Source organism: Anser anser (genome assembly GCF_964211835.1).
Source record: "Anser anser genome assembly, chromosome: 2".
Taxonomy (NCBI): domain Eukaryota; kingdom Metazoa; phylum Chordata; class Aves; order Anseriformes; family Anatidae; genus Anser; species Anser anser.
This window is the reverse complement of record NC_139721.1, coordinates 31,019,937-31,035,248: the sequence shown is the minus strand read 5'-3', so window position 1 is coordinate 31,035,248 and position 15,312 is coordinate 31,019,937. Positions and strand designations below refer to the sequence as shown.

General features: G+C 38.5%; 1 protein-coding gene across 2 annotated transcripts in view; it reads left to right on the top strand.

Moving 5' to 3' along the window:
• ZC2HC1A (zinc finger C2HC-type containing 1A) overlaps positions 1–15,312 on the top strand; it is a 43,888-nt gene that overhangs the window by 22,282 nt on the left and 6,294 nt on the right. For both annotated transcript variants that reach the window (XM_083824212.1, XM_083824213.1), the window contains 2 exons: positions 613–721; positions 15,068–15,175. In XM_083824212.1, coding sequence (XP_083680338.1) covers positions 613–721; positions 15,068–15,175 — 217 coding nt within the window. The remainder of the gene's footprint in view (positions 1–612; positions 722–15,067; positions 15,176–15,312) is intronic.

Genomic DNA, 15,312 nt, shown 5'->3' with positions numbered 1-15,312 from the left:
CCAAATTTATTGTTGAACTGCAAGCATTTGTTTGCAAAATAAACAAATGGAATGGCTGCAGATTGGCCCCTATCCAACAAGACTCTTAAGCATGTAGGGCTCTTGTTTTATATATCAGGTCAAATAAGGAATTTTCTGATTTGAACCTGCAAAATCATTCTGTGAAGTAATGCATGATTATATCTAATTCTGATCTTTTTACATCAGATTTTTCTATTGCTGTATTCTCTACTAATTTGTATGCTGAATATAATCATAAATTTATAAAAATATTTTGCAGACTTATTCTTTTTTCAGATAACAATAGGGTTCTGTATGTACATTTACTGATTCTAGACTTCTTTCCTTTTTCTTTCTGAAGAAACAGATCCAATTATTAGAATATTTTTTCTCAATTGCATATCTGCTATACACTTTTGGAAGCATACTTGTTTTGTGCTAGTATCTTGATATTTTTTAATACAAGAAGAATGTATTTATTATATGTATATAATGTATAATATTTCTAAAACTCTTCTTTTGAGTTTTACAATAAATATATTGTTAATTGTATCATTCCAATAACAGAATCTTATGCTTTCTTATATTTCCCTTATTACTTTCAACTGTAAGGTGCCTCTTCAGGTAAAGCATTGTCTTCGTCTGGGTCCAGTGGGAGCAAAATTCAGACATTATCACCAGCTCATAAAAACTCACTGGGAATGGTGAACCCACAAGCAGGGTAAGTTCCTATTTATAGCTTATTTTATACTTTGTGCTAGTTCTAGAAGTGTCTGTGGGTTATGTGTTCCTTCTGTTTTCTGCAAGCTTCAGAAGTGCATTGCTTTGAATTCATCCTTTATTTATAAATGCAGTTAATACTTAAGGAATGTTGGAGAAGGCAAAGTTGCATTTTGTAATGTTAAAATAACAGCAAAGGAGGTAAAGTGATAAAACTAGATATGAAAATTAGGAAGTTATAGAACAGACAAAAATGGTTGGAGTCCTGTATTTTTTTTTTCTTTGTAAAAGTGGAAGGACTTAAAGAGAAAAGGAGAAAACTACCAGGCATACTGCCAAACTACCACTTCTCTCATTTCATGAAAATAAAATAAAAGAGGCCTCTGCCGTGGACCACAAGCCAATTGTGACAGGATCTTTCCTCTTAACACAAAAGGATGCACACCTTCACTCCTACCTGCCCCTTAAAATGCATAAGAGGCAACGAATGAATGAGCAGAAGTAAGGCAACAGAATCCCGTGCTCTACAACAGCAACAAGAAATGGTAGATGTACATTACTAGAGTTCCCTGAAATTGCGGGTTTAAGGCTGGTAATTGCGGGTAACGTGTTTAAGGCTGTTACTGATATTTGTTAGGGGGATATTCAGTGCACACTCTCACAGAAGAAATGTATGTAATGAAAAAAAAAAAAGTAGTGCAACAGAATCACAGAATGGTTGAGGTTGGAAGGGACCTCTGGAGGCCATCTGGTCCAACTCCTATGCCCAAGCAGGGGCACCCAGAGCAGGCTGCCCAGGACCATGTCCAGGCAGCTGTTGAAGATCTCCCTCTCTGGGCAGCCTATGCCAGGGCTCCATCACCTGCACAGTAAAGACATGCTTCCTGATAGTGCGACGGAACCTTCTGTGTTGCAGGTTATGCCCATTGCCTCTTGTCCTGGCTCTAGGCACCACTGAAACGAGACTAGTTCTGTCTTCTTTGCACGTTCCGTTCAGGTATTTATAGGCAGTGAGATCCTCCCTGAGCCTCCTCTGCAGGCTGAACAGTTCTCAGCCTCTCCTCAAAAGAGAAATGCTCAAGTCCCTTGATTATCTTGGTAGCCCTCTGCTGGACTCATTGCGTTACGTATAGGCCTCTCTTGTACTGGGGCAGGTACGGGATGGGACAGGACGGACAGTATTACAGGTACAGCCTCACCAATGCTGAGTAGAGTGGAAGGATCACCTCTCTTCACCTGCTGGTGATACCAAGGGTTTTCTGTAAAGTTTTGGCTTCAAGAAGTTTTGAAGAGCATTGAGGGGCTCCAAGAAGCAGTGAGAGAAAACATAAAAATAAAAGAAGAAACTGTTTGCAGTTATATCATTGGTGATTGAAGATGATTTCTTCCGATAAAGTATGAGTATCAATTTGGATGAACTCTGTATAAGATGGAGAAAAACAGCAGCTTAAGTTTGTGAGGAAGAAAAGATATTCTGAAATAACTCATGGGGATGAACAGCTTTATTTATTGCATAAAATTTGTGATTTTTCATTTATCACTCTCAAGTCTTATGAGTTATGCACAAGTACAAATTACAGCTCTTATCCTTCGATCCTAACACCATGTAGCATGAGGACACAGTTCTGTTCTTCCTTGCTCTGCCCACTCATACTGTGTCGTTGAGGCACAGACCTGAGGGAGTGAGTGTCTGAGTGTATTTTCTCCAGTATCCTAATAAGTTAAGTGTCCTAACCATGACATACGGTTTTACTAAAAGGCAAACATTAAGTGAGGTAAAAAGCGAAGGCAGTGGCTGCCTCCTCCAGCTGCTCTGGCCCAGGACTGCTTCTCCTGTCACCTGCAGGGACCTGAGATCTCTGCCCTGGCTGTGTTGGAGTACAGCTGCAGCTTTCCACATTTCAGGTTCAACCAGCAGTAAAGCTGAGCTCGTACCCCAGGCACACATAGAGACAGGACTCTGACAAGGCTGGTCAGGCAGGCTGCCCAGCCGAGGGCTGCCTTCAACAAGACTCATGTAAAACAGACATAGGCAGCCAAGATCCATTCCTCCTCTCTGGCTCATAGTGAAGGGAGGTTACTAGTACAGGCACACATGCAGCACTGTCAGGGTTCACAAACACACACATTTGTTGATTCTTTGAGTACCAGTTTGGCCCCTCTGTACACCCAACGTCCCTGCCCAGATCCCTGGCCTGCATTGCAGCACACACACAGGAAAGAGAGTGTGAATACAGAGTTAAGAAAAGATTTGATGATGAGAAAATAGGACAGACTGCTCTGTTCAGTTGCAGGGCTTGGCCAGACAAGTGTGACTGGCCCTGTTTTACATGCAGCCAGCCAGCCCTTTTATACTCTTTTCTATGTATTCCCCTTTTGTTCTTCCAGTTCGCCCTTCTCCCTATACATCCCTTAGGGATTTGCAGAGCTCTACAGTTTCCTGCATCATCCCAATCTGGGGCCCTGTGTTTCACAGTCTCACCAGCTACAAGGTTCATCCTTCCTGAAAGTGGTACCTGTAGCTTGTTAGCCCACCAAATAGTTTGACTGAGAGGTTTGTTTCTTGTGATTGTCTACCAACTTAGAAGTCCTCAATCAGATAATTGCTGGAATAAACATTCCTGCATTCTCACCTGCTCTACTAAATTAATGTGACTCACCAGACTTGGTTCCCATCACTGCCTCCCTTTCTTATTATCCGTCGTTGTATTGGAAAAGCTCCTCGACTAGATACGATAAAAGAGCAAACGCTCTCCTTGTTCATACCCTTACAGCAAGCTTATGCAAGGTGGCCTTCCTATTCGTAGAAAGAGTTCTGAACAGCAGCCTTGGCAGAGGGGACAGGGCATGGTGAAGATTAAATTGACTTTTATTGAACATCAGAACTGTGGAAAATGAAGGGAAGACACTGAGAGGTCAGGATGAAAGCCTTTGAAATCAAAGAGGAATGTTATTCTCAGTGTTAAATGAAGAAACACATTGGAACTGGAAACGGGTTTTTATTTTGCCCTGTATTGTGAGACCTTTGGTTTTCTTTGCCGTGCATCAAACTTTTGCTTTTCTCTTCTTGCTGCTGTCTTTTCCTGTATCTTCCCTTCAGAATAGTAAAATTGAGTAAAAGTGATTCAGATTATTGTGAGGGAGTGGGGTGGTTTTACTCAGCTGGGTAGCTGAACTCCTCCACAACCACTCTCTCACTCCCCCTCCTCAAAGAGAAGGGGGAGAAAAGACAGGAAAACGGCTCGAGAGTTGAGATAAGGATGGGGAGATCACTCCACAAGTATCGTAACAGGCAAAACAGACTCAGCGTAGGGAGATTAAAGACATTTATTACCTATTACTAACAAGCTAGAGCAGTGAGAAACAAGACCAAACAAACAAAAAATAAAACCACCTTCCTCTCATCCACCTTCTTCTACCTCCTCCCTCCAAGCAGTGCAGGGGCATGGGGACTGAGGTCAGTCCCTGACGCTTTATCTCCATCGCTCCTTCACAGTCACTCTCTGCCCCTGCTCCACGTGGGGTCCCTCCCACGGGATGCCGTCCTTCTCAAACTGATCCTGTGTGGGCTGCCCACAGGCAGCAGCTCTTCCAGAACTGCTCCCACAAGGCTCCATACCACGGGGTCCATCCCGCCAGGAGCAAACTGCTCCAGCACAGGTCCCCCACGGGCGGCAGCTCCCCCCAGACCCCCTGCTCCTGCGTGGGCTCCTCTCCACGGGCTGCAGCTCCGGCCCGGGGCCTGCTCCTGCGGGGGCTCTCCATGGGCCGCAGCCTCCTCCAGGCCACATCCACCTGCTCCACCGGGGGCTCCTCCACGGGCTGCAGCGTGGAGATCTGCTCCGTGTGGGACCCATGGGCTGCAGGGGGACAGCCTGCTCCACCAGGGGCCTCTCCACAGGCCGCAGGGGAACTGCTGCTGCGTGCCTGGAGCACCTCCTGACCTCCTGCTGCACTGACCTGGGGGTCTGCAGGGCTGCTTCTCACTGCTCACTCTCCCAGCTGCTGTGTGCAGCAGATTTTTTTTTTTCCCTTTCTTAAATCTGCTCTCACAGAGGTGCAAACAACATTGCTTATTGGCTCAGCTCTGGCTAGTGGTGGGTCCCTTTAGAGCCAGCTGAAACAGGCCCTTATCTAACATGGGGCAGCTTCACAGAGGCCACCCCTGCAGCTACCCCACTACCAAAACCTTGCTACATAAACCCAATACGTTCCACACCTCACCTCTGTGAAAAGCATATTTAAGAATAATCACAATATACTCTTAAATGACAATCATCACAGTCTTCACAAAGTTCATTTGCATAAAAAAGAAAAAATACCCCACACCATAAGAGACATAACATCATCACAAAGTTGACAATTTACACAAACTCCACCCCTTGTCCATTCACATTACTAAAACACATTCTTCACAATTATTACATTCATAAACAACATCCAGTCCATGTTTTGCCCATTAGTTCTGTGAAATATCCTCCTTATCTCAAATTCCTTGAGCCCCACGTTGGGTGCCAAAAAAGACTGTGGTGGTTTTACCTTTCTGGGCAGCTGAGCTCCACCACAACTGCTCTCATCCCCCTTCCTCCTCAGAAGAGGGGGAGATAAAAGTATGCTGGAAAGAAAAAAAAAAAGAAAAAAAAACCTTGTGCACTGAGATAAGGATAATTTAATTAAAGGGAAAAGGAAGAGGGAAGAAAAGACACAAGTGAAGGCTGCACAGAAGTACAGAGAGAGAAATTATTCTCTACTTCCCATCAATGAGCAGTGTTCGGCCATGTCCCAGGAAGCAGGGCCTCAATACACGTAGCGGTTGTCTGGGAGGACAGACATCTTCATAACGAGAGCCCCCTCTCTCCTTCCCTTTTCCTACCTTTTATTGCTAAGTGTGTGACACTGTATGGCATGGAATATCCCTTTGGTTGGTTTAGGTCAGCTGCCCTGGTGATGTCCCCTCCCCACCTCTTGCCCACCCCAGCCTGCTGGCTTTTGGGGTCTTGGAGGGAGTCCTGATGTGGTGCCAGTATTGTTCAGCAATAGACACAAGCTGGTGTGATACCAATGCTGTTCTAGCTACACATGCAGAGCACAGCACTGTATGGGCTGCTGCAGGGAAAGTTATCTCCACATCCCAGTCAGACCCAGTACAAGTATGTGATTACTGTGTTCTGCCTGCAGTCCTTCTCACTTCTCTGTTCTTTAAAAAAAAAAAAAAAAAAGTTCTCATCTTTGCTAAGCAGTCCATGTGATTTCTTGGTCATTATACTAACTGGCCTTGTCATCGATAGAAGGCAATTTAATGTGTCCCTTTCCTAAGCATTCTGAAACCTAATAATTCTTTCCCTTTCTTTTGGCTATGCTGTATTCACTTCTGATAACAAATTTGTCATGAGTTATGTTGAAGCAAGGAGATGTAGGAGTACCAACAACATGGAAAAGTTAGGCGTCTCAGTTTGGTCACTAGTGACAATTTTGACCTTAATCCTCTCAGCCTCAGTATTGGGGGAGAAAGGGGGGGTTGAAATGTTTAGGGTTCTACTGAAATACCTCCAGCATTTATACTTACCTGTGATAAAATTACATCAGAGTAGGGAGTGAGACACTAACAGTCAGTATCCTAAAGTCAGAATGAAAATAGCTCTTCCTTATGAGCTGCTAATGATCTGATTGACTGAGCATGGTGTTTCAAATATCCTGTTTTAAGTGCAGTTTTTCAAATGTTCAGAATGTTGAGAGACAATGCTTTTTTGTTTGTTTTGTTTTACTTTTTTTTTTTTTGGTAAATATTCAATATTCCTACATACTTGTTTTGACCTGGTTGAATTCTAGTCTTTGGTATAAGAAATGAGCTCCTGAAGTGTTATTCACTCCCTATTTTTGTGGGGTTTTATGTATAAAGTGAAATCTTCCATTTTTTGTGTAGATTGTTGTAATTCCAGATTTGACACAGAGGTAGTAAGGCTTGATAGAATTACAATTATAATGCGCGATGTCAAGGATGAATTAGATCGATATTAGTAAGGTGGGCGGCCTAATCAAACACTGCTTCTTTCTGTAGAATCATGGTACCAGTTCATTGTGATGAATATGTGAAGGGACAAGAAACAACTTTGTCGGCTAATGTAACAACCACAAGTAATTAAAATACACAGGCATGCAGTTTTCCTCTTGCTCTTTAGGTGGCACTCTTGAACTGCCGTCTGAAACTATTGTGACAGGCATCTGAAGCTATTGATACACTTCTGTTAAAGGTGAAGGCTAAAACAAACTGGGTCTTTCAAGTGTTTAGCTTTATAAAGGAAAAATTCTGTAGCTTGTTTTAATATGAAATTCAACTCCAATATTACACTATTAATTTTTATTTTATAGGAACAGAAATGCAACCAGATTATATAAACTTTTTTTTCAAATACTATTTCTCTTCTTTTTCTCCCCAAGTAAAGGACTGCACTACAACATCATCAGCATAAGCTAGGCTAGCATTAGTGAGACTTAGCTGGTACATGTAGGTCAGGATGGGTCAGCTGAGCTCAGCTGTAAAGAGTTTTCTGCCTGAACAGGGTAACGTCCAGTTAATAAATATGGATGGGAGTGTGGCATAAGGGCATCATTTATGAGTCCTGGAGAAGCAAGTGAGAGCGCAAGAGTAGTGGGTCTCTATTGCAGTCAGTAGGAAAACCTCCATTCACTTGAGTGAATACAGGATTTCATCTTTTTCATGTTGAAGAATAGGGAAAAGAAAAGTTAATTCTACATAAATTGCTGGGCTTATATTCTGACAGTGAGTGATGTTAAAATCCAAAGTGTGATGCTTATTTTATAAGAGCACAGAATTTAGCAGCGTGTATTGCATTTTTTAAGGGGTAGGGCAGTTCTTGTGAGCTGTTAGAAATAATCCGAACTTCAGGAGGATAGGAAGAACCTACCCAATTTTTCCTAAGGCTAAGCAAACAGCCAGACTCCACCCCCCCATGTTTCCATAGCAAAAACAAACTCTTTGTGGCCAGCCAGAGATCTTTTGCACATACAGATTAATTTCTCATCTCTGCATATTTCATATGTGAACAGTAATATTTCTTTTATTGTGGCTTGGAAAATTGTTACGTTTTTCAGTATGGCAAATGTACCCTTAGAAATGACTTATTTTGTTTTATTTTTCTCAGATAAATTTTGCTATTTGATGTTAAGCCCACTCCCATGACTGGGAGTCATGTCTGTCAGTGGCACACCCAGTACAGCTGAAGTGCAGTGTGAACTGCTTACCTAACCAGTGTCAATACATTTTAAATTCCACTTATGTTTGCATACAGCATGTGCAGCCTTTAAAAACAACATATCTTTAGAGTACTTCACTTCCTTTCAATAAGACTGTAACTTCCACAGCTTTGTTCAGTGAAATAAAGGTAAATAAGTGTTGTAGTGGTATTCGCATTTCAGAAGATTCTTATGATTCTTATGATTGCACTTTTGGTCATTAGTACATGAAAGGGCTTCACTTTTTTTTTTTTTGTGTGTGTGTGTGTGTGTGTGTCTTTAAGTGTGGAAGGGATACTGCAGTTCTTCCTTTTGGCAGTTGTGAGTGCTGCTAGGTTACTGTCTACAGTATTCTACACTGCAGGTGCCCAGAGTTTGCAGATAATGTTGATCGTTTAAAGTTCAGAAAGAACTAAGACAATCATGACAGGTAGGAGTAAGTGTCATGCAGTGTCAAAAATCTTGGTCCTGCTTCTCGATCCCTGGGAAATATGTATTTGGTCAAACAGGAACTGATTAAGCATTTCCGGAGTTAATTGGTTTGAACAAGAACATCTGTTTGGGAGGAGCAGTGGGAAGAGGAACAGTAGGGGAACTTATCTGATGTCCCGCATTGTTTGGGGGCTAAATTGTCAGACCGAAATCTCGGTGTTCCCTTCTGGCTTCATAATGAAGGAATATCATTTAGTATTGTTGAATTTTGTTCCTTATGAGGAGATTTCCTTTGATTCTTTACAGATGTAATACGGATTGCAAGGTTCCCAAGAGAAGATTTCCAAAACCCAAATTACCTGGCAAAATTTATAGGCTCAATGACTTTTAATATGTTGTTATTGCAGAAGCAGCATGAGAAGTTGTATGATATAAATGTTGGAGGTACACAAGCTCCTTTTTCTTTTGTTTTCTTTTTTTTTTTTTTTGAGATATTAAAAGCTATATCAAAAATAGTGAGCTTCCTTGACAGTAATTAGCTGTTTAGTAATTTTCCTGGCATTACAGTTTATTAAGGTTATATAACAAGAGTCAGAGAACTCCACAGTAAGTTTAGAAAGTTATTTCTCTTGGTGTAAAAGTATAGCTTTTTCATTATTATTTTTGTTCATTGTTTTCCTTATAACTTCCCTTGAGTGGTAGAAAACTTGTAGAAAAGCTAATCTTCAGCTGCCCAGACATTTCCATCAATTTTGGTTTGTTTGTTTATAGTTCTCTGATTTCAGAAAGATCAATAAAAATGCTCAGATTGTTTCATCATGTTTCACTAGGGGCTTATATACTATTTTTTGGCAATAAGAAGAAACATTTTATTACATTACCAAGATGGGAGTGAAGATATAATTTAATTTTTGCAAGTTTACTGTATTGACATAATAAAGCAAAATTTCACATGAAGTCTTGATTTTCCTCATACAAGCTGTGATTTCTCAAGAGATACAGTTTTTCTTATGATCACAGGTGGGAGGGGGGGATAATGTCTTTTTTTTTTGGTTTGTTAGTCTTTGATACTCTACCAAGGCTTTCCATTGTGGAATTGTTATACATAGTAGTATTAAAAACAAAAAAAGTATTGCCAGAAGTATTGCCTGTGTATATGGTGCTGTCTATTGTGAGTGGGTGTTCTGATAATCAAAACAATTGTTTTTCTTTCAGGCTTTGTCTGGTCTTTTTTTTTATCTCTATAAAAGAAAATGGAAGGCATATTACTGTCTTTTGGCACAACATTAAGCCTTTACAAAAAAAAAAAAAGATTTTTTTTTTCCTTCTTGTTAACCCTAAAGTCCACAAGACTTGTACTTATATCTTTTACTTTCTACCATTGTAATAAAGTTGGTATATCTTGTAAATATGAGCCTCCTTGTCTAGGTGTGATGAATTTGACATTATAAAAAGTATTCTTAAAACAAAAAAGCCTAAATGTGAGAGCGTTGGGCAGACTGTAAGGAAAACTAGCAACAGTTTTTTTTTATTTGTTTTTTAATATGTATATTGGAGACCTAATACAATTATAAGTCTATGAAATATTCTTCTTTTTAATGTAAGAACACACACACACCCCGTTTGCTTGCTCGATTATTAAAGTCTGATTTGTGCCAGGTAAATGCCTTTTTTAGTAAATAGGAATTCTCTGGAAGTACAAATATTTGTACTTTTTTTTTTGGTGATAAGGAGATTCACAGACTGCTATTTAAGTTATGAGTACCCCTTCATTTATTTTAATAGTAAGATGGACAAGTTAGGCCAACCACTGCAAACTGGAAGACATGTGCAAAGGTTTTATGACACTGATAAAAAAACAAAGAGTACCATCAAAAGACCGAATGAGTTGTTGCCTATAAAGAAGTATTACTAATCTGCTTGGTTTATCTGTTTTACAGAAACGTTCCTCAAAACCATTTGAATAGTAAAAGTGTGACCTTGAAAGATACCTGCTGCCCAGTATGTCTTCAGTATAAATGTTGTGGGAATATAATTAGTATAAGTATCTGTTAGGTAAACTGCTTCATTGTAGGAATGGAAAGGTGATGAAAACCGCTTTTTCAGATTTGATTTCTTCCGTCACTGATTCTAGACTAAGAGTAATATACTCTGTAAACCCGAGGTGAAAATGAAGTTATATGATGCAGAGCTGAAGTAAACATTTAAGCCTGTAGAACAACTGATAACTGTACAAATATCTGCCTCACAGGCAAATGTTTTATGACAAAGGAAATTTATTGTGTTTTTAAAGTCAAATATTTACTTTCCCTCCTTCTGTAAGATAGCTATGATAGTCCAAGAATGTAAGCAAGGCAGGCTTTATGATGAAAGATTAAAATCAAAGCTGCTTTGAAAGAAAAGGTGTTCCAATCTTTTAAAAAGGAAATAGTTGCATTGTAGTTAATGCTTCCATGTAATTTGGAAGGTGCCAAATTCAAATGGGCTGATTCTTCATAAATAATACCTCAAAATATACTACAGAAGAGTAATTAGGAGTAATTACTAGAATAAATTGTATAAATTCCAATTATATAGCCCATATTTGGAATACAATGGTTTAAGAGATAGAAACATGTCTAAATCTTGTAATGCTGTGGTAGTGTTGTAACCAAAGCCGAGGTATTTTTTAGACAAGGCGAGAATGTTTGAACTTGAATTCTTATTTTAAGAAGCAAAAGGAATAAAGGAGAATGAGTAGCTTTTTAGATAGATGTTTTTTTTTTTGGCGTGTGTTCTTTTTCATAGTTGGTTAGTCATGAATCCTGTCTGTGTACCTTCAAAAATAGGTCAATTTTTCATTTTATAATACGTTACTAAGATGTTGAAAATTCTGCTTGGTGAGTTCCTAAATGTGCTTACAAGTATCCCTTCTCTGTAGAGCAGGGACTTGACTTTTCTTCTTGACAGAATTTCTTTAGGAGTATATGCATTTATTCTGCTATTCACATCCTCACTGTTTATGTTGTACTTATTCAAAGGACCACTGGAATTGTGGATTGAATGTGTCTTCCTTGCAGGAGGTTGTTGAGTATGTTACTTGCCGACAGCACTGGACAAATGCGAATAGCTACTAGCCGTTGTTAAATTCAGCACAGCAATGCAGATGATGACAGTTTATAGTAGAGGTTCCTGGACTTTGGTATGCATGCCGTTAGTCATTGGAGGCATACGATTTTGCACTGAAGTATTAGCAGTTGTGAGTGATGGTGATAGCTATCAAGAATATCTGAAAATACCCTGTCTAGGAAGCAAACTTGATATTTCAATATTCCATTGCAAAATACAACCAAATTGCAAGTGTATGAATGGAAAAGGTATGCTTCTCATACAAATTTGTTTAGGCTTTGGATTTTGCACGCAGTGGCAATTCAACTAGAGGCATAATATAGGTTGCTTAGGAAGAGAGGTCACCTTCAGTCTTAATTCTTCTGAAATTGCACAGGATAATAAATGCCTGTAAAGGTATGTCAGAACTTTAAGGATTAAAGATAGCACTGTGACAGCTTCACCTGCTGTCAGGCTCCATCAGTATTTCTCATTATACATCTTAGAACAGGTATATATGTATGTTGTATACATATACATATATATATATATAATTATACACACACATATATATATTACATTACTTAATATGTAGAATATATAATTATGTATGTAGTTATGTATTTATACCTACTGGACAAATGGATAGAAATAGCAGAAGTTGGACAGACTGGGAGACCAAGCTGTAGTGACAGAAACGGAGATAATCAAGAATGTCTGGCAGTGTTGGAAGACATCTGTCTCCATAGATCAGATTGCAAATTATGGATCCAGTTTCAAGATTTGTAATCAAATATACACTAAACCTGGTGCTAATTCTAGTGTCCAGATCTGGGGTGCGTGAAGTTTTAGACAGTAGCAGCTTTCTGCTATTGATTTACTTGTTGAAATAGCAGAAATCATTGCAGTTAACTATAATACTAATATTAAGCTTCTATTTCAGTCTGAAAATAGCTGGTTTTTTTTTTCCTGCATTTTTAGAAAGAAAAATATATCTGCATATAAACAAATCTATTTTTGAGTATTTTGGAGTTATGGAGCCCTGTTAAACCTTAATAAAGTTCTAACTTTTCATGTGACCACCTTGCTCAACAGACAGGATAGACAGTGCACTTTCAATGTGTTTTTGTTTGTTTGTTTTGTTTGTTTTTTATTTTTTCCTGGTTTCATTGGTAACCGATGTGCCATATTGTACATTCAAATCATGTTCTTAAGTCACTGATTTTGGGGAATCTTCTCTAATATACATATATTATTAAAGTATCAATTGACTTTTTTTAGAGACCCTAGAAAGGTAAGGGTATATTATTATATGTATTTTAAAGAAGTGAACAGCTGAAATACAGGAAAGAGAAGTGCACTATTTTTCACGTTAATTTCTTTCAAATATCTAGGACTTTTTTTTTTTAAGTATTCCTTGCGTTATGTAGGAAATTATTGATTCAAAGTGTATCCTGAACAGATTTCAATTTAAGAAATTAATGCTCTCAGTTTTGAAAAAGTAGTGTGTTGGTCCCAAATTTAGAAATCTGAAGAAAACTGTGATTCATTAATAGGTTAGAACAGTTTGGTTTAAATTATTTGGAATTCTCTAAACAGGAAGTGGGACACAATTATGGTCCTTGTTGTTTGATCATCCCTGATTCATGAGATCTACCATTTCTGTGTCTGCAGTTGAGTTATTTTTATACATTTTTCTAGCTTCCATAACAAATAAAATAAAAGTCCAGTATATTTTTCTGCACTATTGAGCTTTAATGAATTTTACTTGTATTTAAGGCATGGTCTGTCTCCAATCTAAAATGAGATGGAGGAAATAACGCATGATAGTTTTTAGCATCTGTACTGTTATGTGTACTTGTAACATCATAATGTAAGTTACACTTAGAACTTTTATCCTGGAATTCTGTAGCTTCTGAAAAACTGACATAACTTTTAATGTTATTTCAGAATTAAAACCTATGTAGTGCTTTTCAGTCTACACAATGTTTTAAATAAAATCATCTTTAGAATCTCTTTTGCCAGGTAAGAGGGCGCAAAAGAGAACTGAAGGAGAAAGCTGGTGTTCTGCCCAGTGAGACAGAATTTTTGATAGTTCCAATTTACCTGTTGAATGTAAAAGCTATTCTTGTTAAACTTGACTAAGTTTTCTAAATATAATTTTCACTTGATTTACTCTTAAATTTAGTTCCTGGTTTCCATTTTTATTCTTAATCATTTGATCATTCTTCCACTGAAGTATTTGAGTAACTGGTTCTTAGTGGAAGGAACTGAAAAACCATCCTTAGCTTATATTCACAACATGAAGGAAAACGGGCTTTATGCAATGAATCGTCTAAAATTCAGGAGTTATGACACTGATCATCAGTTGTGTCATTGCTGTATTTGAAGTTATTGGAACTGAATGCTTTTCTTTATATTTTGAAAAGCAAGCCAAGAGTAAGCTGTTTATAGTTTTGAAAGGAGCAGTTAGGTTCATCTGGAAAAAATCACTATTGGGGTTTTTTTTTGCTGATTGGGCTCTTGGTGACTAACTTTTTGTGAGATCTTGTTTTAATATTTCGTAATGTCCATGAGATTGTCCCAACTTAAATTTAGTTTATGCATCAGTGCTCAAGAATGTGAACAGAAAAACTTGGTGGTCAGGCACAAGATGTCATAGTCACTCTGAAGCCTTGCCAAACAAGAAGAAATCCTGGTGAATGGTAATTCTCTTGAGCAATGAAGAAAAATTCTGTCCTTGATCACTGACGATAAAAGAATGTCCCTTCCTATCTTTTTTCCTTGTACTTCTGAGATTTTACAGGGAATTCTGATGTTCTTACCACTGACCAGAGCAAGCACTAAAATGTTCTGCATGTTTAAGACGTGCTGTTAATTGTGTAATGACTCATAAAACCCATGAGTCTTGAGGAAGGTAGCTTTCACAGCTCTGTGGATGTACTATTGAAGCCAACTTTGAAACACTGTGGCAAGCTAGAAAAAAACTAGGCCCTAATGTCCAGCTGGACAGACCTTCCTTCCCCTCTTCATCCCCCCCATACATATGCTTTGGAGAAAGAAGGTCTGCCAAGCTTTATCTGAGAATTATGCGTCCTATGTCAAGTCTGTGGCTATTAAGAAAATATTACTTGTTTCATATTTGTCACAAAATATTGCAAATATGGTATCTTCTGTAAATTCTTTTTTGCATTGCATTCAGCTACCCTGTATTTTTCTGAAAGCCCTGACAACACTATAAAGTGACTTGTAGTCTGTCAAAGAAGACCTTCGAATATACTAAATAATCAATAGTGCGGGTTCTACCCATATTTTGGTGTGATAACAAGTGAAACAGGAAGGGACTGGCTGTGCAATTTAGCTTGGCAGTGTAAGATTCGAATCATATTTAGTCCAATGCAGGTAAGTTCATGGCAAAGCTTTTCTGTCTTTATTTTAGGAAATAAGTTGTATTATTCATACAGTGAATTGATTGTTGTGGATTGTTGAATTAATTTTTGTATATAATTTATAAATGCCTTTCCTTGTGTAAATTTGTGTTTATATAACTAATTGGATATTTATTCTGTTTTAGAGGTGTATCAAAAGCACGGACATCAACCCCTCCTAGTGTGGCAAGAACCATGAGCACGGGTGCTCTACCAAACAAAAGAAAAACAAGTAATTCAGACAGTTACTCAAGGTAGCTTTTGTTTTTGTTATTTTTCCCAGCAGTAGAACCTTCATTTAAGGGGAGTACTCACTGCAGAATAAGTAGAGGCAAATGCTGTTCTCTGCAGCTAACGGAGAATTCATGGTCAATTTTAGATGCCCGTTTTA